The sequence below is a fragment of the Drosophila ficusphila genome, unplaced genomic scaffold (genome assembly GCF_018152265.1).
Source record: "Drosophila ficusphila isolate 14025-0441.05 unplaced genomic scaffold, ASM1815226v1 contig_198, whole genome shotgun sequence".
NCBI classification, from domain to species: domain Eukaryota; kingdom Metazoa; phylum Arthropoda; class Insecta; order Diptera; family Drosophilidae; genus Drosophila; species Drosophila ficusphila.
The window spans coordinates 7,163,729-7,182,658 of record NW_025064092.1 but is presented as its reverse complement, the minus strand read 5'-3'; the positions used below and the strand labels follow the sequence as shown (position 1 = coordinate 7,182,658).

Here is an 18,930-nt window from a genome sequence, read left to right as displayed (position 1 = left end):
CGTTGTACTTTGGCTTTTGCTAACCAATTTATTAGGACTAGATCATTTCCAGTGTTGTGTTAAAATGCATATTCTAAATTCTAACTGTAGAGGAAACCCAAACAATTACAAAAAACCATATTCTATATTTAATTATTCACTGTTTCATAATTTTATTATGCAAATCACAAGATTTCGGTAAATGCGACTGGGCACAAGTACACTTAACAATTTAAAAAAAACAAATCTCTCCACGATTACGACCATGGGGTCATAGTAAATGCATTTCTGGTTGAGGGTGGAAGCCCGTTGGTCTCCTTACAACTTCTCGATGAGAATGGAGGAGGCACCACCGCCGCCGTTGCAAATGGAGGCGCATCCGAGCTCTCCCTTCTTGAGGCTGTGCGAGAGATGGGTCACCAGACGGGCTCCGGACATTCCGATGGGATGGCCAATGGACACGGCGCCGCCGTGAACGTTCACCTTGGCCGGATCCACGTCGAGCTTCTTGATATTGGCCAGCACCACCAGGGAGAAAGCTTCGTTGACCTCCCACATGGCCACATCCTCCTTGCGAACGCCCGCTCGCTTCAGCAACTTGGGAATGGCCAAGGCCGGGGCAATGGGAAAGTCGATGGGATCGGTCTCGGCATCCTGGAAGGCCACAATCCGGGCCAGTGGCTGAACTCCAGCCTTCTGGGCAGCCTCGGCGGTCATCAAAACCACAGCGGCACCGCCGTCGTTTAAAGTGGAGGCATTTCCGGCGGTCACGGTGCCGTTTTCACGCTGGAACACTGTGGCCAGCTGTCCGAACTTGTCGAAGTTCACCCGCTTGTACTCCTCATCCTCGGAAATGACGACCTCCGGCTTCCTCTTCAGCTGGATCTTCACCGGGGCAATCTCATCCTGGAAGACCTTGTTGGCCCACGCTGCCGCGGACCTCTTGTACGAGTTGATGGCAAACTCGTCCTGCTGCTGACGCGTGATCTCCAGCTTCTTGGCCGTGTTCTCGGCACAGTTGCCCATGTGAAACTTGTTGTAGACATCCCAGAGTCCGTCGAAAACAATGCCATCCGTGAGATTCACGCCGCCATAGGGAGTGGCGCCTCGCTTGAGATAGTAGGGCACATTCGACATAGACTCCATGCCGCCGGCAACGACCACATCGGCGAAGCCCAGCATCAGGGATTGGGCTCCCAGCATCACGGATTTCATGCCCGAGGAGCAAACCTTGTTCACCGTGGTGCAGCAAACGTTTGTCGGGAGTCCTGCGAAAATGGCAGCTTGCCTGGCGGGCGCTTGTCCCAAGCCCGCTGAAACCACATTGCCCATGATCACCTCCTGGACATCGGACTTTGCAATTCCCGCCTTTTCGATGGCCGCCTCGATGGCCCGGGCTCCCAATTGGGTGGCCGTCAGTGGGGCCAACTGGCTCTGGAAGCTGCCAATTGGAGTGCGGGCAGCCGAAACCACAACAACTTCGGCAATTTTCGAGCTGTAATTGCGCTGCTGGGCGCTCAATCGGCGTGTGAACTGCAGCAGTCGTGCGGACATCTTGGAATTTTATTAGGTTTATTGACTACAAAAGCAAACACGCTCGGAAATAGCAAGAATCCAATTAGAAAAACACTGCACCTGTTGCTTGCGTAACAAACCGGTAATCGGAAAATCGATAGACAACAGCTGGCGTGGCGACAGTATTGGATAACAGAATAAGCTGATGACACTGAAAATGCGTTAATTGAATTTAACGGCATTGATATGTAATAACATTTAGTCAATAAATATTAAAACTCAGTTATTGATCATAAGAGTTAATTTATTTCATACAAAAAAATTGTATGCTTTAATTTATTTTTATAACTAATGCAAATTGCACAATAAATGGCATCGTGAAAAAAAAGTTACTGCTAATAATACGCTTGCAAAATATTGCAACACAAAAAAAAGAGTGTAAAAAAAAGGAATATATATATATATATATTACGGAACTTATTCCACATCACAACGCTCGTAGTCTCCATGGTTTCCATGGCTCGTGGTCTTCACAATCTCTGATTAATCCAATTATATGACCATCTGGTCGCGCGTTGATAGCTTCTGATGGCCACTGGCCACCACTAAAGATCGTCGCATGCGATTCCGCTGAAGCGTGGAGTTCCGCTCCCTCACCGATTGCCTCAAATGCTGACGGCGTGCTCCTCCTGGTCCTGCGCCTCCACCCGCCTCCTTCTCCGCCGCATTCATGGCAGCCAGCAGCTCGAAAGCTTGTTTCTTCTGCTCCTTGGTCCACAGATTGGCCACTGGAGGAGCTGCCGCCGTCTGGTCCTGGGTGATTGGTGGCTTCACAGCCAAAGGAGGACGTTGGGCCCTCGTCGAAGCAGCCTGTGGAACCTGATTCACCGCTGGCAGGGATTTGGAGGTCGCCTTATTCCCGCGACTCAGTCCAAAAAGCGATAGAATGGACTTCCTGCGAGTGGTTGAGGCCTGACTGTCCCCGGAATCATTGCTGGACACGCTCATCTGCATGGGGACAGCAGCGGGAGGTGGATTTAACACCGAAGTAGCCATCGGAGGAGGCACGTTCTCGATTCCATAGGTGACAAACTTCTGGGGAGACTGGAAGGTAACCTTTCGCAGAGTATTCAGCGATTTGGGAGCCGGTAGAGTGGCCAAATTAAGTTTTGCCACCGTAGGCGATGTCTCATTAAGTTCAATTGTGCAATAGGTGTCGTCATGGTGCGGCTTCACGGGTTTCCTAGGCGGAATGGGCGGTGCCATTGGTTGCCGGCAACTGCAGGTGTGCTTCTCCTGCTGCAGGATTTTTCTTGCAACTGTCGCTCCAGCGATTGGACACGCTGCTCAGCCAAGTGCAGCTCTTGTTCCCTGGCCTGCAATTCCTCCAGTTTCTGCTGCAACAGGGATTCCTGGGCACGAATGGCATGGAGACGGGTTTTAAGCACCTCATCGAAGATGTTTTGGGTGAGAGCTCGCGGACTGCTGGTAACCTCCTTTATAAGATTATCCTTATCCCGTTTTTGCTGTTCCTCATCCTTCTTGCGCCGCCGCTCCTCCTCCAGTTCCACCTGACGCTCCTCCGCTCGCTCCTCTCTCCTTATACTTTCATATAAAGCGGGATCCGATAGCTGGAGCTTCTTGGAGGGAAAGATTTTCCGCTTGGCGGAGTAGAACAGTTCACTCCTCAAATCTGGGGTGAAAACTCCGGTTACACTGAGTCTCCTTTGTCCGTAACCCTCATTAAAGCTGTACTGCTCCGTGAACAAGGTGCTGGACAGTTCCGGCATCAACTCCTCGTCTTCGTCCTCAAAGAGCCGGCCTCCTGATGGCAGGGTATAAAAATCTTCACCAGTTTCCACTAGATTCGGAAACTTTCCATCCAGTTCGCTGATATTACGCACCACCAAGGGATGCCGAATGATGACCTCGATTCCGGGACGCTGTTCATGATCCACGGCCAGCATAAAGGCAATGATCTCCTGCAGATCGGCACTATAGACCCCTGGAATTCGGCTAAACTCGCCTTGGGCGATCTTCTCGGACAATTGATCAAATGCTCGACCCCGGAACGGTGGTCTTAGGGCACACATCTCGTAGACCAGGCAACCGACGGCCCAGACATCGCTCTTGCGGTCGTATTTTCTGCCCCTCACCAGCTCAGGACTCATATAGTGTGGGGTGCCCACAAACGAAGCGGCAAAGCTCTGATCTCGTCGCAACATCCTGGCCAGTCCGAAATCACCTAGCTTGGCGTTGCCCGCAGCATCCAGAAATATATTCGCTGGCTTGATGTCGCGGTGCAAGATGGTTCCATTGGGAATTTTATTGTGGCACACTTGGAGAGCCCGACAAAGTTGAAAAAGCACGCGCCAAATGTAGGGCTCCTCAAAACGCTGTTTTTGCGATCTTGCTCTCTTTACAATCTGGGCAAGATCACCGCCAGCACAGCACTCCATTACTATATACACAGATTTGGCTTCTCTATTAACCAGATGATGATAGTACTGCACAATATTGGGATGCTGAAGCTGCCGCAAAACACTGATTTCAGAGACCAAAGCCTCACACTTCGCCTCGTCCAATTCATCGTAGTTCATTCCCTTCCAGGCGAATAGTTCACCGGTGCTCTTGTCCCGCACCTTATAGCAGGTTCCAAAGGATCCATTGCCCATCACGGCTAGAACTTCGTAGTCCTGCAAGGTTTTCTGCGAAAAGTCCATGCCGACCGATTCCTCTCCGCTCATGTTTTTGGTAGAATCTTATCCACTTTTTTCGATTACTCCGCCGCCTAGTTTGCTCGATCCTCGCGCGTTCAACTCCGAAATACAATTGAGACTGGTTTTTGGGATGCAGGATTTTTGGGCTCTCTGGATTTCTGGAATTCTCATTTTCGACACCCACACAAACACACAGAGAAACCGGCTACCTGCAAAAACAGGGAAGAACAACCACAAGTGGAAAAACGGAGGGGACAAGTGCTGAGCACTTGTCGTTAACCGCTGGATATAGCCAGAAATGTTTGAAAAGTTAAAAATGCATAGGTTTGTTATAAAGAAAAATAACATGGACATGAAACTTTTTTAATAATACATAGTAAGTTTTTGCTTTAAATCTGCAAGTCTTTAATTAAGAAGATTTTTTTAATAAACTCACCTACAGACGGCCATTGTACTTAAATGTATAAGCAACCATTTTTTTAAAGAAAACTATTGCGGGATTTATTTTATTCCTTTTATTAAAAACAGGTAAGTCTGACCTTCATTTTAATTCCTCAATGCCATTAAACCATTTCACACATAGTTACGAACGCATAATTTAGCTATTTTCCCGCTAAGATCCTTCAGCACTCTTTTGTTATTGCTGTACGTCTGCATTTCTCGTTGCCGGATCTCTTCCAGGAATGAAGATCGTTTTAATGCTCCCTCGCTCACACCAATGCGCCCAGCCCATGCATTTGCAAATCTCGTTTGTCTCCCTCTCGCTCACCGTATCCCCCGCTGTGAGAGAATGCACTTGTAGGGCGAAAATCTGGAAAATCCCCACCCCCACTTTAAATCCCACTGCGACTGTATACAAACTGCTGACCATTGAAAACAATGGACAAGAACGAGGCAGCACGCCCAAAGAACATAATTCCAGCGATTCATCACGCTCAATTCTAAACCGAAATCCAAACCCGAATCCGAAACCCGTACCGCCGGGCCATAAAAATAAATTAGTTTTGTTGCATTGGCATTTCAATTTGCTGCCTTGTTTGGAAAAGTGGAAATGTCCTTATCAGATTTCATTTTTTATATTTAAAGAGATTCTCTGCTGTGCGTCTAACGGTTTCAGCTGAAACCTCTTAAAAACAAAGCAAAGGCGTGGGTTAATATGGAACAATGTATTTTAGTGAAGTCTTTGGCAATACGCTCTTCTTTTTTGATGAATAAAATGTAAGCTGATATTGCTAGAAAGTTTAAAGCTTAAAGAACACTCTGAAGTATTCTGTGTATCCCCCTGATCCAAACTAAGTAGATTTCATGTATGGTTTTTGTTGCTCGCTCTTACCATGTCTCAGGTAGATCCCTTGAGAAACCAGTTATCTTTGGATTTTCGGGGTTTTAGGCTTATCGTTAGAACGTTGTGTTGATGTTTTTATGGTTTTCCTTGGTAAAACAAACAATGCTACGCAATCCTTCACAAATAAATCACGTTCCTAACCGCAGTTCTCCTCCTTCTTTAAGCAGGTAAACAGATATTCGTGTTTTTCACATTTCTCCGGTTTATTGGGCGACAAAAAAGAAGAATATAGGATAACAACGCTGGGCGGGATTACTACCAGGACGGGGCCTTATCCTGACTGCCACCGGAACGCCCGTACAGGGCGCTCTTGTCCCGGAACATGGTCATGCGTTCCGTCTCCTTTTTGTCCAGGAAGTGCCCGATGGCGAATCCCAGCAGGGGCAACGCGCCCCAAAGTGCACGCTTATCCAGTCCCAAGACCATTATGTATTTGCTATGTAGCCTCTATCGCTGATTCCTCAACTGGGCGCTCTGTGCCAACTGGAGTTGTTGGCGTTTCCACTCGCGGGTATGCGACCAATCTGCGTAAATCGATCCGACTGCAACAGTGGGAAAGAATATCACTGCGCCGTACTTTCGAGCCAATTGCACCACAATCCCACTGCCCATAAGTTCTGCAAGACAAACAGCACGAGATGGTTTTTGTTAGACACAAATGTGTTATGGGATTTGTTATGTTATGGGGACACAACTTTTGCCGGATTACGTAATGAAAATGAGTGATATCTCCCAGGCGGTTCGTTGATTAATTTAAATTTTCGAAACCTTACACACTGTGTGTGTACCGAGCCTTGAATTTCGTTTTTGTGGTAATATTCCTCGATTTTTGACTCCAATTTGCTAAAAAAAAGTTTTGTTTTTGACTTACTTATAGCATCGATAGCACTAGGGCTGTCGACTCGTGTTTAGATTATGAATTTGACAGTTCAGTTATATCGATAAGCTTGCCAGAGATGCCACGTAGGTGGGAGCTGTATAATTAGCTAAAATAAATACAGATTCCGTTTGATTTAAATACAATTTGTTATTTATATAAACTATATGATTCTCCAATATTGTTTACAGACTTTAATTAACTTTATTAAGAAAAAACCATACTTTTCAAATTAAGTGTGGTGAAAAACAAAAGAAGCTGAACGAAGATTATATTTCAATACAATTATAGGAATGATACTAACATTTATAAAACAAATGGGTTCCAAACATAAAAATCTTTAACTAATTATGGCGCTAATCCAACATTTTTAAATCAAGCCGCACTTATCGATAAGTGGGCTGCCAGACCTTCGACCTTCGGCCATCTCTGAGCCGCCCGTCAATTGTTTTCATGAATTGACGTGTCGTATCGAATGCGAAAAACCGCTGACTAGACCGTAAACACACTCGAATGGAATTCCTGAAGAGTGGCATAAAGACGGTGTTGGGCGGCACGGAGCCGGGCCAGCAGCCGAGTGCCGCCGAAACGGTGGAGAAGCTGGTGGACCGCGTCTACTCGTCGACGCTCCTGGAGGATCGAAGGGATGCCTGTCGGGCACTGAAGGCTCTGTCCCGCAAATACCGTATCGAAGTGGGCGCCCAGGGGATGCCGCCACTGGTGCAGGTGCTCCAAAATGACGGACAGGATGCGGAGATCATCAGCTATGCTCTGGACACACTGTGCAACGTGGTAACCAGCGAGGAATTCGACGAGGAGGCGGACAACCCGACGGTTTCAGTCAATGTGGGCGAGCAGTTCACGGAGATGTTTATTAAAACTCCGGAGCATGTGACCCTGGTAATGGGTTACCTGGATGAGTACGATTTCAGAGTGCGTCGTGCCGCTATCCAGCTGATTACGTCCCTTATCTCTAATAAGACAAGGGAACTGCAGGATCTTGTGCTAGTCAGCCCAATGGGCGTATCTAAGCTGATGGATCTTCTGACTGACAGCCGCGAGGTCATTCGCAACGATGTCCTGCTGTTGCTCATTGAACTGACCAAGGGCAACTCAAATATCCAAAAGATTGTGGCCTTTGAGAATGCCTTCGACCGCCTCTTTGAGATTGTTCGCGAGGAGGGCTGCTCCGATGGCGGTATCGTGGTGGAAGACTGCCTGATCCTGCTACTGAATCTCCTCAAGAACAACTCCAGTAACCAGCAGTTCTTCAAGGAAGGCAGCTACATCCAACGCTTGGCACCGATGTTTGAACTTTCCCAGGACTCTGAGGAGATTGGCTGGTCGCCGCAAAAGGTCTCGAACTTCCATTGCCTACTTCAGGTGGTCCGGGCTCTGGTCACGCCGAGCAATCAACAGCAGGTGGTGGCCGCCTGCCAGCGTGTCATGCAAAAGTCCCGCCTGCTCCATGCCCTCTGCGAGATTCTCATGAGCAGCGGTGTGCCGGCGGATATACTCACGGAGACGATCAACGCGGTGGCGGAGGTCGTTCGCGGCGATCGGGACAATCAAGATGAACTGGGAAGGGTCATGGCCCCGAGCAGTCCGCCCCGACCGGCGATTGTAGTCCTGCTAATGTCTATGATCAACGAAAAGCAACTATTGGCTCTGCGCTGCGCCGTTCTCTATTGCTTCGAATGCTTCCTGTATCGCAACGCCGATGGCCAGCGGGCGGTGGTGCAAACCCTGCTGCCCTCCAGTGCCTCCGATGTGAGTGCCCTTTCGACGGGACAACTTCTTTGCACCGGACTCTTCTCCACGGATGCCCTGGCCAATTGGTTCTCGGCCGTCGCGCTGATGCACTCGCTTGTCGAGAATGTGGCTCTCAAGGAGGAACTGTTGCGCGTTCTGCTGGCCACTCCTGGTGGTCAAAGACCCATCACGCTGCTTGAGCAGTGCACCAATCTCATGCAGCAGGAACGCTATCGTTTGCAGAGTAAGGTGGGCCTGCTGATGCTGCTCAGTTTGTGGCTAGCCCATTGCCCGGGCGCAGTGAAGGCTCTGCTGGAGACGCAGGGCACCATGGCCTACCTGACAGCCCAATTGTGCTCCAACGAGCACGACGAGCGCGAGTTTCTGGTTCAAGGCATGTGCGCCTTCCTCATGGGCTTGTGCATCCAGTTCAACGATAACTCGCTGCCCGGACAGAAGCGCGAGGACATCAGCCAGCTGATCATCAAGCGAATCGGGCAGGAGAGCTTCTGCAGCAAACTGGCGGAGGTGTCGCGTCACGAGGCGTACAGTCGGGCCTGTAAGCAGGCGCAGATCCGGGCCAAGTCCGCCGGAGAACTACTGCTGGATTACGAGTACTGCAAGCTCTACAAGGGCTTGGAAGCGCTGATTGCAAAGCTGGTTAGCGGATTCGATGTGGATGGCATCGAACTGACCGAACTTACTTTGAGTTCGGAGGCCTCTGCTCTGGTTTCCCAGTACAAGGGAATTATCCGCGGCATGGATGCCCAGATCCAGGCGCTGCAGCAATCTTCCAAAGAACTGGAGCAGGAGAACGCCGAGCTGAAGGAGAAACTCGGGGAGGAGCAGTCGCTTAGGGCGCAACTTTCGGATCAAAATACGCTGCTCAAGGCGCAACTGGGAGCTTCAGCGGGTCAGGTGCAGCCTGCCCAGGGAACGGAAGCCACTCCGGCCAACGAGGATGAGCTGAATGCCGCCCGTTACCAGGCCAACATGTACTTTGCCGAGAATATACGGTTGACCAAGGAGTTGGAGACCCTGCGGCAACAGTTTACGGCCGAAAAGCAAAGGGCCGATGCGGCGCAAGAATCACTAGCGGCCACGCAAAAGGATCAGGAGGATCTGCTCGAACTGCTGGCCGATCAGGAGGCGAAACTCACGCGTTACGAGAAAGCGGACACAGCGAATTCCTTGCAATCTCCCAGTCAAGCTCCATCTGCAGCTTCTCCGCCCGACGAGGAGAGTCCCATACCAAGTGGCACCGCTAGCAGATAAGGAACGCTCCCAGGATGAGTTGCTGACCACGTATTATGACTGGAAATTGCTCGACTGCCCCTCCAACCATCATATATACACACATTCTACTTGTTTTATATTTATATATATTTAATTTACGTACAGAATATATATCTAGATTGGAATTGAAAACCAAATTTAAATTGTTTTGGCGGGATGCGCTGCAAATCGCAAGAGATAGCTATACCCGCGCACGTTTTCCTATTTCCGTCTCTTTCCAATCAGTTCTTTACTTTCTGTTTGCTTCGCCCATAGGTCAACTATTTTTATTTTGTAATTTTCAAGATTCGATTTAGATAAATATTATTTGTACGTTCTTTTTTTTAGAAATTAAAAATGTATTCATTAACTGTCAATGCCAAACCATGTTTAATTAAATTATTGTCAAAACTGTTGCATTTAATGAACGAAAAAATAAATAAAAAATAATAAATCCACGTTCAAAAACCACCATTCGTATTATTTACAATGAATATCCAAAGAGGAACTATGTTCCATTAAAACTTTAAAAAAAACTTTAACAACTGCACCACTTGAAGTTCCACAAAACACTGCATTGTATACCATTTTTTCACATTTATTTAACATAAATGATTACAAAGTTTCTTTTCACCTCTCGTAGACCATGTGGATGTGATCTACGTTCAGTTTCTGCTTAAACGAAGAATGTGGGTTCCGTGTCGGCGGCATTTACTTCTTGTCGCTGGAGATGGAGCTCTTGGACTCGCGGATGGAGGCAGAGCGGCGGCGCTTGGCCTCCTCACGCTTGGCCTTCGATTCCTTCTTGCGCTGCACCAACAGCTTGGCGTAGTCGGCGGCGGCCTCCTTGGAAGCGGTCTGGCGCTTCTTCTTCAGCGCAATGCGACGGTGCTTGCGCTGCAGCACAACGGGGGTGATCAGACGCTGGATCTTGGGGGCCTTGGAGGTGGCCTTCTTGTTGTCCTTGGCGGGCAGAGGGCGGCGCACAACATAGCGACGCACATCGTCGTCCTTGCTCAGGTTGTAGAGCTTGCGGATCTTGCTGGCACGCTTGGGTCCCAGGCGACGGGGGATGGTGGTGTCGGTCAGACCGGCGATGTCCTGCTCACCCTTCTTCAGCACAACCAGAGCCAGAACGGACATGTTGCTGTCCACAATGCATCCACGCACAGACTTGCGCTTGCGCTCGCCAGTGCGGCGTGGGCGGTAGCACGAGTGTCCCTTCTTCAGGAGCAGACGCACACGACCTGGTTGATAATTTAAGTGAATATTAACTTGGTGTTCAAATGTATTATAGATATAGCCAGGGATTGGAAAGCGTTTTTCAAATGGGTCTACAAATAAAGATAACTTTATTGTTATAGGTACTTTCTGTTATTAATAACTCTTCTTCAGGGTACAACATTCAATTGCATGAAGTTTTTATATACAGGTAACTCATTCCTAGGTTATGTCTGGCAATGTGTTCTTTTATAAGAAATTTATCCTACAGTAAATATATTTTACCTTTAGGTCTTTTATTTCAATATTTAGAAGTGCTAAAAGCTTTAGAAAGACAAATCGTTAAGTTATTGTTAACAAAATATGCCATGGGAATAAACTTATGTTTGGGAATCATTTTTGAAAGCGTGCCAATGCTAAAGCACTATATCTTATGCTGGGATATATGTATATACTTTCAGAAGACCTAGGTTATATTATTAAAGATGTACGAGGAGTTGTCGCAACAAAAACTATAACTCTATTACTTGTATTAAATCTGTAACCAAAGAATACTATTTCTTCATTAGGGAAAAACTAAACTATATTGACAGCTCTGATTGCAGAAGTTAAAAGGTAGCAAGTATGCCGGCTAAAACCAAGCCTAGTAAACAGAACTAGATCCCTCTCCAATCTCTGGTGTTTATCTCATAATTTAAACGCCAACTCACCGTGGGTCAGGACACCCTGCTTCATGGGGAATCCCTGCTTGTCGTTACCGCCGGCGATGCGGAGCTGGTAGCCCTTCCACTCGTCTCCGAGGATATCGGCCTCCACAACCTGGCCCATACGCTTCTCGTAGAAGACACGCAGCTTGTGCTCGTCGACCACCTCGAACAGCTTTTGGCATCCCGTCGCGGGATAGGAAACGTTGAGCTGCAACACATAACAAAAACGCACACACAAATTTGTATCAACAAATCGTAATAAATATCATCTGCGGATTTAAACGCAATCACTGGTTGTTTTCGCTTGCAATTCGATCGGAACACCGCGCCAGTGCTTGCGCTTTGACATTTTCGCAATATTTTCAATAATCACTCGGCTTATCATCCGAAATTCACAAATTTTTAGCACACCTTCATATTGTCGGTCTGTTTGCACGCAACGCAGAAAAAAAAAGAATCGGCCGAGGTCTGTTGGCTGCGAGCGCAGGGTTGGAAAAGACCGATAGGAGGAAGTGGAGATGGGACATTGACCGGTTGCTCCGACAGTTATCGATAGTTGGCAGTCACGTCATAGCGAAAAGTGGTGGGAGATGTTTGTTTACTTTACAACAAAATACAGAAAGGGGAGATAAAGCAATTCTCTAATTTTAACAAAATTAATGTTGGATTATATTTAAAATAAAATATATATTTTTGTCAAAAAAAGTTTGAGCTTTGCATAAAAATATTTAATTATTAAGTCACGGTCAATATTTAAGGTCACAGTTTTAGAATGGCCACCTAGACTTTCCCTGGTAAGCTATCGAAAAGGCAGCCCTTTCTGAACATTGCCAGATGGGCAAAAAATGTGTTTTGTTTTTCGTATTCCCGGCCAGCTGGCAACGTCACAGATTTGTTGCAACACGTGTAGTGATTACAGTTTCTTAGGTTTTATTGTTACGGTCGTAAGCTGAGACTATCCTGGTAAAATGGGCAAGCCGAAGAAGGCCAATGTGGCGACGATCAAGAATGTGAACCTGGAGAAACAGATCACCGAGGGCAAGGTGGCCAAAAACAAGAACAAGGATAAGGTCAAACTGCGTGCCGAGGAATCTGCGGTAAGATGTTTAAGCTGATTTTACATTACGACACGATATTTATAATTATTTCCGCAGAATATAGATGCCAGGAGCAGCCAAAAGATTCTGGCCGCGGCCAAAATGCAACAACTGGAGTTAGACGAAGAGAATTTTCCCAGTTTGGTCACCGTTAAGAAAGTCAACTTCAGCTTGAGTAAGGGCCTCACATATCTTCTTTTTTGATTAAGTTGTTTGCGTAGAAACAAAAATCATTTGGTTACTTTAACCACCTTAATCTTAATCCTTAATCCCTTCTCAGACGACGGCAATGCCAAGGAGGAAGAGGAGGTCAACGAGACGGACTTCATGGCCGATCTGGACATGGACGAGGATGATGTGGCTGCCTTCGAGCGGTTTCAGCAGCCGGCGCAGGAGGGCAAGCGCACGCTGCACCTCGCCAAGATGATCATGCAGAAGATCCAGGAGAAGGAGGCCGATATACACACCAAGATCTCCGATGAGGGCTCGCTAAAGATCGAGGAGATTGATCCGAAGGTCAAGGAGATGTACGAGGGCGTACGTGACGTGTTGAAGCGCTACCGCAGTGGCAAGATCCCCAAGGCCTTTAAGATCATACCCAAACTGCGCAACTGGGAGCAGATCCTGTTCATTACGGAACCTCACAATTGGAGCGCTGCTGCCATGTTCCAGGGTACGCGGATATTTTGCTCTGTGCTGTCGCAAGCGATGGCCCAGAGATTCTACAACCTGGTGCTGCTGCCTCGCGTTCGTGACGATCTCTGCGAGTACAAGAAGCTCAACATGCATCTGTACAATGCTCTGAAGAGGGCTCTTTTCAAGCCAGCTGCCTTTATGAAGGGCATTATCCTGCCACTGCTCGAGGGCGGCGATTGCACGCTGCGCGAGGCCATCATCTTTGGCAGCGTGGTGGCCCGCAGCTCCATTCCCGTCCTGCACTCCTCCGCCTGCCTGCTGAAGATCTGCGAGATGGCCTACTCCGGTGCTAACTCCATATTTATTCGCTACTTCCTGGACAAGCGGTATGCTTTGCCCTATCGCGTCGTGGATGCCGCCGTCTTTCACTTTCTGAGGTGGGTATTGCTAATTTTGTAAATGAAATATGAAATTCACTAACACTTTGTTTCCTTGCAGATTCGAGAACGACAAGCGTGAGCTGCCAGTGCTATGGCACCAGAGTCTGCTCACATTTGCCCAGCGCTACAAGAATGATATTTCCTCCGAACAGAGGGATGCTCTTCTCCAGCTGTTGAAGTGAGTAAATCAGAGCCCATTATGGAAGCCATATAAAGGTATACTTTTGAATTGCAGAAAGAAGAGCCACTTCAAGATCACACCCGATGTGAGGAGGGAACTGCAGGCGGCCTCTTGTCGCGATGTGGAAATGATGGAGACGGACAATGGCTTGGCCGGACAGCCAGCCAAGATGTACACAGATGCCGATGTGGAGTACGAAGGCTAAGGCAGAACTAAATAGGGTTAATTTAAGATACACTTGTTTACTATTTAATACCACGAATAATGGATCGTATAGTCTATATGTAAATATATCTACATATGCAGTAAAATCAAATTGCTCGCAATCTTTTTCTGTTCGGGGTAAAATGAAAAGCACGTTTGATGTTTTGAATGTTTTAATAGAAAAAACAAATGTGTGTGTTTTTATACAATTTTGCATTCAATTTTAGTTACTTCTTTTTGTTTTTGTTTTTTTTTTTATATTTTGTTTGACAATGACGGTATCTTTTGGGGCCGTCGCAATCGCATTGGTTATTGACCAGAGGACGCCCGCGTTATACATTCATGTTATTCATGTATGTAGTTAATAATCTCAATTTTAAATGTAGTAATTATTAAATATAATTCTGTAACCAAAATCTTTCTAAAAGTTTCGTTTCGTCACTTTCTTTAGTCTCTAAGTATTGTTTCGTTATCTCACTCCAACATTTGTTTTGTTTTGTTTATCATTTGTGTTATTTAGGGGCATACTCCAAGGACTCAGACCAAGGACCGATTTGGGTCGGGATCAATTTGAATAATTTACAATAACTACACTGGACCATTTGAAATTAGTTTACCCAAGTACTTAGGCCTCGAGCCTTATCAATATTTTTGTTTCATTTTCGTTTTGTGTATTCCAAGCTGAGCTTTCGATTTTATAATACGATTTGTAAAGAGAGTGTATATTAACCGATCTTGAAAGCAATATGAATTTGGAAAGCCGTCAGTGAGTAAGAATTTCGAAAGATTTATTGGGCTCTTAAATAGGCGGTGATCGTTCAAAGCTAAAGCTAAAGACATAACTTGATATACTCGCATGTGGGGGGAGGAGTACAGTGGGCACTGACTACAAGCCTCACCTCGCGCCCAAATCGAGAAATGAAAGCGGAGAAAATGCTTAATACGCTTCTTGTTCTTGATCGTGATTTATTTCAGTTAATTGAATTACTTGTTAGTGTCTTGGTTTTGATTTTGGTTTTTGGGACCATCTTCAATCAAACAATCAAGTATTACCCATTGGTCCGAGTTGTGTTGTGTTTTCGATTCCAAAAAAGATACAAATACAAATATAGAATTACTTTCGTCTGCCTCAAATGGTCATTGGTTCCGCAACCGAATTAACAACAATTAAACGATATGTATCCATTTTGAATGGCATAGTTATGTTAACGTTAAACATTTTTTAAGTGGTTTCCCTTCTACTTGTCTACATTTTTGTCTTAACAAATCATTGGTTAACTCAGGCGAAAACTAACTTTTGATCAAGCTCACGCGTTTTTAATGTTTGGAATTACATATTTAATAAGTTAACAACCTCTATTTTTCGTTTCCCAAACTCTTTAGTAATTGAAGGATTCAAATCTGAGACGAGGAGAAAACAAACGAATCAAGGATGAAGCTACGATTTCGATTGGTATTGATTATTATTACGATTCGAATGATCCCAACTGATATGCTGTTTGATTTCAAGAAGCTACAACCATTTTTTCATTAACAAGGCCTTGAATCGGAGGTGTATACTATATAGTACGTATATATAGGGGATACACACGAGCGTAACGGGGGAATTGCGACGACCTTTGCAAGGCGATTCGAGAGAGAAACAATTAGGTATGCCTGGATCGCTGGACCTTACAAATCTAGTTAGTTCCATAATGACGTGGAGTTAACAGAGAGCTAAATGGATACGTTAGATGCTTGTATGTATATAAGATCAATATGTAGCCAACATAAACACGGCCGTTTTGGTAGTACAATTCGATTCGATTATGATAATAATGTTATGTTCTAGCGCTAAAAATCAATTTCTCGTCTATATGCGCGTTCGCCCTTACTAATACAAGTTTTTCTTCTTTTCGCTTGGTTTTCGGTTTCGGTTTTTCGTTTTTGGTTTTTGGTTTTGGATCTTTCGTTTTTTTTTGTTTTTAAATACACTTGACTTAAGCTTAGTATTCGGTTTATGCTATGTATCGTATGTTAAACAACCCATGATTAGAGTAAAAGTCGAAAATGCAATCCTGGACAAGATTCTTTTTGGTGTATGCATTTCCCGCGTCACAAAACTGGGATCTAGGATCCCCGGATTCCGCCGCGCCGTCATCGCCCCAGGCCCCCAACCCATCCGAATCCCCGATTCCGACCGACTCCGGATACGGATACGGAAAAGGATCTGTACTGGGACAGGGACAGGGACACGTACACTAGAAATAACACAACCATTTGGGAGGCGTTGGCTTTTAGGCGACCTCCATTCGCATGCTGCATGGCGGCGGGCTCCTCACCTGCAATTTTCGGTTATTTATGTGGTCCAATCAATCACCTGCTGGATCCCCACTTACCGTTCAGCACGTGGACGACCACTGTCTCCGTGATCTCATTGCCCAGCATGCAGGTGTAGTTGCCGGTATCCTGGCGATTGGCATTGGCGATGTACAGGCGGCTCAGCGCTCTTCCTGGCAGCATGTCCGTCTTCACACTATAATTATAAACAAATACATAATTATAAAAAAAAGAATTGTGAGATGAACTAATTTTTCTTCTCTATTAAATAACAATATTATTTGTTTTGGCTGGAAAGTCTTTACCAGGTTACTATCAAATCAATCATATATATCACATATCGTATCACATTGCTTTATCAACCCTTTATCTTAGTACGTTTTTAATAAAATTTCGCTGTTTGGTTGTTAATTTACCCACTTTATCTTATTATGACGACGCCGAATCCTACCTGATTCCACCGCGACTGGTGTCATAGTTCAGCAGACGCGGTCCGTGCCGCCAGGTGATGTAGGAGGAGGGATGCGGAATCTTGGAAATGACGCACTGCAGCTCAATGGTGCTGCCAGCCTTGTAGTACTTCTCCGGCGTGGCCGAGCCCCGTTCGTCGAGGATCTCCACGTGAGGAACTAAAAAGGGATATGGGGATATGTTCGAATATGGAAAGTTGACTCAAGTCCTGCCCAATTCCTGCCCATGCACTCACCAATTATCGTTAGGTAGACTAGCAGGACGAGCGGCGGATGCGAGGACACCTGGCACTCGTAAGGACCCTCGTCCCGCTCATTGGCAAACTGGATGAGCAGCTTCCAATCGTTGGGCTCCTCGAACTCCAGCGAGTAGCGCGAATCGCCGCTGTACGTGTGCTGGCCAAAGGTGATCAGGGTGAGGTCCTCGCCACGTCGTCGCATCCAGGACACCGTCTTGCCCTGCAGATCGTTCACCCGGCAGTGCAGGTAGACGCTGGACGACAGCTGGGTGCTGATGTTCAGCGTCGTATAGGGATCGGCGAAGAAGGGGAACGGCTCGTGGGTGGTCGTCTCCGTGACCTCCAGCTCCTCATCCTCGGGCGTGTCGGTGAACGGCGAAGAGAACTCCTGCCAAAAGTTCTTCGGAAACGTGTCGAAGGGATCGCCAGCTCTCGGTCGCTTCACTGTGAAAAAATGCAGATATTTTCATATACAAATTGTTCATACAGTTTTAAAATTAATAAATCACTGAAAAAAAATCGAATTTTCTAAATAAAATATAGATTTATTGAGAAGCATGATTTAAAAAGAATGTCTATAGTTACTAGAGAGCTGGTATTAATAAATATATGTACATAATATAAATAAATGTTGTCCTTCTCCAATCCAAAGACTGAACATAATAACTTAAGCTTCCACTGAAAATTGTCCAAACTTGAGTTGGGCAAAAGTTTGCGAAGTGATTAAGGAATTGGGGGGAGCAGACTCACATGTGGTCGACGTGGAGCCCGAGCCGATGTGATGGAGTGAGGAGTATATAATCGCCAGTATCCAAAACAGCCTCGATCTCATCACTGCAACAGAGTTTCTTCATATGCCGAGATACGGGACACAGGATATGAGATGCACAGCAACTGGCGCCACTCACCGCAGGATATGCACATATGAACGCGCCTGTAATCTGTTCTATATTGATCCAGCTGCATCGGCGTCCCACTGCATCGCCAGTGGAGTTTTATAATTAATTTTTTTCCTTTATGGACACACACGGCACTACGGATTTAACTGCTTATCGATTGCACTGCGGCAATATAATGGACATATTGCACATAAGAACGTAAATCCGTAGCTGGATTCACATTTCGCAAACAGTCGAGTCCTTTGCGAATATTTTTGTTTGCCCCTTTTTCAGCGTTCGGGGGAGCTAAGAGGGAAAAGTCGGAAAATTGGAAAATCGGAAAAGCGTTTATTAACCAGCTCGTGTTGCGTGTGTATTTATCTTTTTGCAACTGCTGCTTGGCCCTGGCTGCCCCATTGGATGGCCAATAAGCGAGAATGTAGGTCAGGACTTTCTCTGCGCATGGCCAGCATCCGCATCCCTTTTATCCTTACCGAAGGAGCCGAAAGTAAAAAATAAATAGCTGACTCACCTCTTAAATACAAACTACGCAGCTTACTCCAAAAAAAACTGTTTTATTGCGTTTGGCAGATGAGTTTCGCTTGGTCAAAATAAAGCTCTTTTTAGATCGACGGAGGGTTAGAATTTGAAAATACTGCCTGATAGATGCAATTGCCGGGCCGTAAACGTTGTTGTTCCCTCACCCACAATTGCTGCGGCACTGATTCCGCTCCAAAAGCCAACTTCTCTCTCAGCATCCTCAAACTCTAGAGATTTCCACCCACTAGTCAGGGTCTCAAAATATCACAGATGCTTCAAGAGCCAAGCACACAAATGATAAAATTATAAACATATCGAATTTAATATCAATACTAAAAATTCACCCAAGTGATCTCTTTTTAGCCATCTAAATAAGCTTAAAATTTGAAAACCGATTAAAAACGATAGTTATCGATGGCAAAAGGACGTCAAAGTAACTATTGCCATCTCGCTTTAACAACAAAGTACCGTTAGCTTAGGAGGCGTTATATACAACATCAAGCATTTAAACGACTTTAATTGCCACAGCAACTAA

The 18,930-nt window shown here is 46.0% G+C and overlaps 8 protein-coding genes across 10 annotated transcripts; 2 read left to right on the top strand and 6 right to left on the bottom strand.

Annotated features, from left to right (window-relative positions):
- Positions 1-123: 123 nt before the first annotated feature.
- On the bottom strand, positions 124-1,651 carry LOC108095372 (acetyl-CoA acetyltransferase B, mitochondrial). The gene has a single exon (XM_017196451.2). The coding sequence runs from the start codon at positions 1,531-1,533 to the stop codon at positions 298-300; it is 1,236 nt and encodes a 411-aa protein (XP_017051940.1). The 5' UTR covers positions 1,534-1,651; the 3' UTR covers positions 124-297.
- Positions 1,652-1,780: 129 nt separating this feature from the next.
- Positions 1,781-4,444, bottom strand: LOC108095371 (serine/threonine-protein kinase Nek2). The gene is given in 2 exon segments (XM_017196450.2): positions 1,781-2,801; positions 2,804-4,444. Coding segments are annotated over 2 exon segments (2,193 nt in total). The 5' UTR covers positions 4,242-4,444; the 3' UTR covers positions 1,781-2,046.
- A 1,297-nt stretch (positions 4,445-5,741) lies between these two features.
- LOC108095390 (NADH dehydrogenase [ubiquinone] 1 beta subcomplex subunit 1) lies at positions 5,742-5,985 on the bottom strand. The gene has a single exon (XM_017196470.2). It carries the CDS (start codon positions 5,983-5,985, stop codon positions 5,815-5,817), a length of 171 nt encoding a protein of 56 aa, XP_017051959.1. The 3' UTR covers positions 5,742-5,814.
- Positions 5,986-5,995: 10 nt separating this feature from the next.
- LOC108095391 lies at positions 5,996-6,485 on the bottom strand. Of its 3 annotated transcripts, none has more exons than XM_017196471.2 (2): positions 6,431-6,485; positions 5,996-6,176 (listed from the first exon to the last, which is right to left on the bottom strand). In XM_017196471.2, the coding sequence occupies exon 2, from the start codon at positions 6,169-6,171 to the stop codon at positions 6,007-6,009; it is 165 nt and encodes a 54-aa protein (XP_017051960.1). In that variant the 5' UTR covers positions 6,172-6,176; positions 6,431-6,485; the 3' UTR covers positions 5,996-6,006. The 3 variants fall into 3 exon arrangements, with proteins under 3 accessions (XP_017051960.1, XP_017051961.1, XP_017051962.1); XM_017196472.2 differs by having other exon boundaries at positions 6,333-6,440; XM_017196473.2 differs by lacking the exon at positions 6,431-6,485 and adding an exon at positions 6,255-6,273.
- Positions 6,486-6,857: 372 nt separating this feature from the next.
- Positions 6,858-9,931, top strand: LOC108095328 (general vesicular transport factor p115). The gene has a single exon (XM_017196409.2). It carries the CDS (start codon positions 6,950-6,952, stop codon positions 9,461-9,463), a length of 2,514 nt encoding a protein of 837 aa, XP_017051898.1. The 5' UTR covers positions 6,858-6,949; the 3' UTR covers positions 9,464-9,931.
- A 114-nt stretch (positions 9,932-10,045) lies between these two features.
- Positions 10,046-11,925, bottom strand: LOC108095329 (40S ribosomal protein S6). Its single transcript, XM_017196410.1, has 3 exons — positions 11,803-11,925; positions 11,395-11,599; positions 10,046-10,710 (listed from the first exon to the last, which is right to left on the bottom strand). Exons 1-3 carry the CDS (start codon positions 11,806-11,808, stop codon positions 10,175-10,177), a joined length of 747 nt encoding a protein of 248 aa, XP_017051899.1. The 5' UTR covers positions 11,809-11,925; the 3' UTR covers positions 10,046-10,174.
- Positions 11,926-12,257: 332 nt separating this feature from the next.
- LOC108095325 (bystin) lies at positions 12,258-14,061 on the top strand. Its single transcript, XM_017196405.2, has 5 exons — positions 12,258-12,488; positions 12,546-12,663; positions 12,769-13,561; positions 13,623-13,742; positions 13,800-14,061. Exons 1-5 carry the CDS (start codon positions 12,360-12,362, stop codon positions 13,948-13,950), a joined length of 1,311 nt encoding a protein of 436 aa, XP_017051894.1. The 5' UTR covers positions 12,258-12,359; the 3' UTR covers positions 13,951-14,061.
- An 84-nt stretch (positions 14,062-14,145) lies between these two features.
- On the bottom strand, positions 14,146-18,664 carry LOC108095326 (fibroblast growth factor receptor 3). Its single transcript, XM_017196406.2, has 7 exons — positions 18,388-18,664; positions 17,886-18,161; positions 17,728-17,811; positions 16,975-17,421; positions 16,720-16,897; positions 16,328-16,464; positions 14,146-16,270 (listed from the first exon to the last, which is right to left on the bottom strand). The coding sequence occupies exons 2-7, from the start codon at positions 17,941-17,943 to the stop codon at positions 16,086-16,088; spliced, it is 1,089 nt and encodes a 362-aa protein (XP_017051895.1). The 5' UTR covers positions 17,944-18,161; positions 18,388-18,664; the 3' UTR covers positions 14,146-16,085.
- Between the last annotated feature and the right edge of the window lie 266 nt (positions 18,665-18,930).

Coding starts and splice junctions, on each gene's coding strand:
- LOC108095372 (XM_017196451.2), bottom strand. CDS start 1,533: ATGTCCGCACGACTGCTGCAGTTCACACGCCGATTGAGCGCCCAGCAG.
- LOC108095390 (XM_017196470.2), bottom strand. CDS start 5,985: ATGGTCTTGGGACTGGATAAGCGTGCACTTTGGGGCGCGTTGCCCCTG.
- LOC108095391 (XM_017196471.2), bottom strand. CDS start 6,171: ATGGGCAGTGGGATTGTGGTGCAATTGGCTCGAAAGTACGGCGCAGTG.
- LOC108095328 (XM_017196409.2), top strand. CDS start 6,950: ATGGAATTCCTGAAGAGTGGCATAAAGACGGTGTTGGGCGGCACGGAG.
- LOC108095329 (XM_017196410.1), bottom strand. Junction 10,711..11,394: donor GCAGGGTGTCCTGACCCACG/GTGAGTTGGCGT, acceptor ATTATCAACCAG/GTCGTGTGCGTCTGCTCCTG.
- LOC108095325 (XM_017196405.2), top strand. CDS start 12,360: ATGGGCAAGCCGAAGAAGGCCAATGTGGCGACGATCAAGAATGTGAAC. Junction 12,664..12,768: donor GAAAGTCAACTTCAGCTTGA/GTAAGGGCCTCA, acceptor ATCCCTTCTCAG/ACGACGGCAATGCCAAGGAG. Junction 13,562..13,622: donor GCCGTCTTTCACTTTCTGAG/GTGGGTATTGCT, acceptor GTTTCCTTGCAG/ATTCGAGAACGACAAGCGTG.
- LOC108095326 (XM_017196406.2), bottom strand. CDS start 17,943: ATGCAGCTGGATCAATATAGAACAGATTACAGGCGCGTTCATATGTGC. Junction 17,812..17,885: donor TCATATGTGCATATCCTGCG/GTGAGTGGCGCC, acceptor ACTCTGTTGCAG/TGATGAGATCGAGGCTGTTT. Junction 16,465..16,719: donor ACCAGTCGCGGTGGAATCAG/GTAGGATTCGGC, acceptor TTATAATTATAG/TGTGAAGACGGACATGCTGC.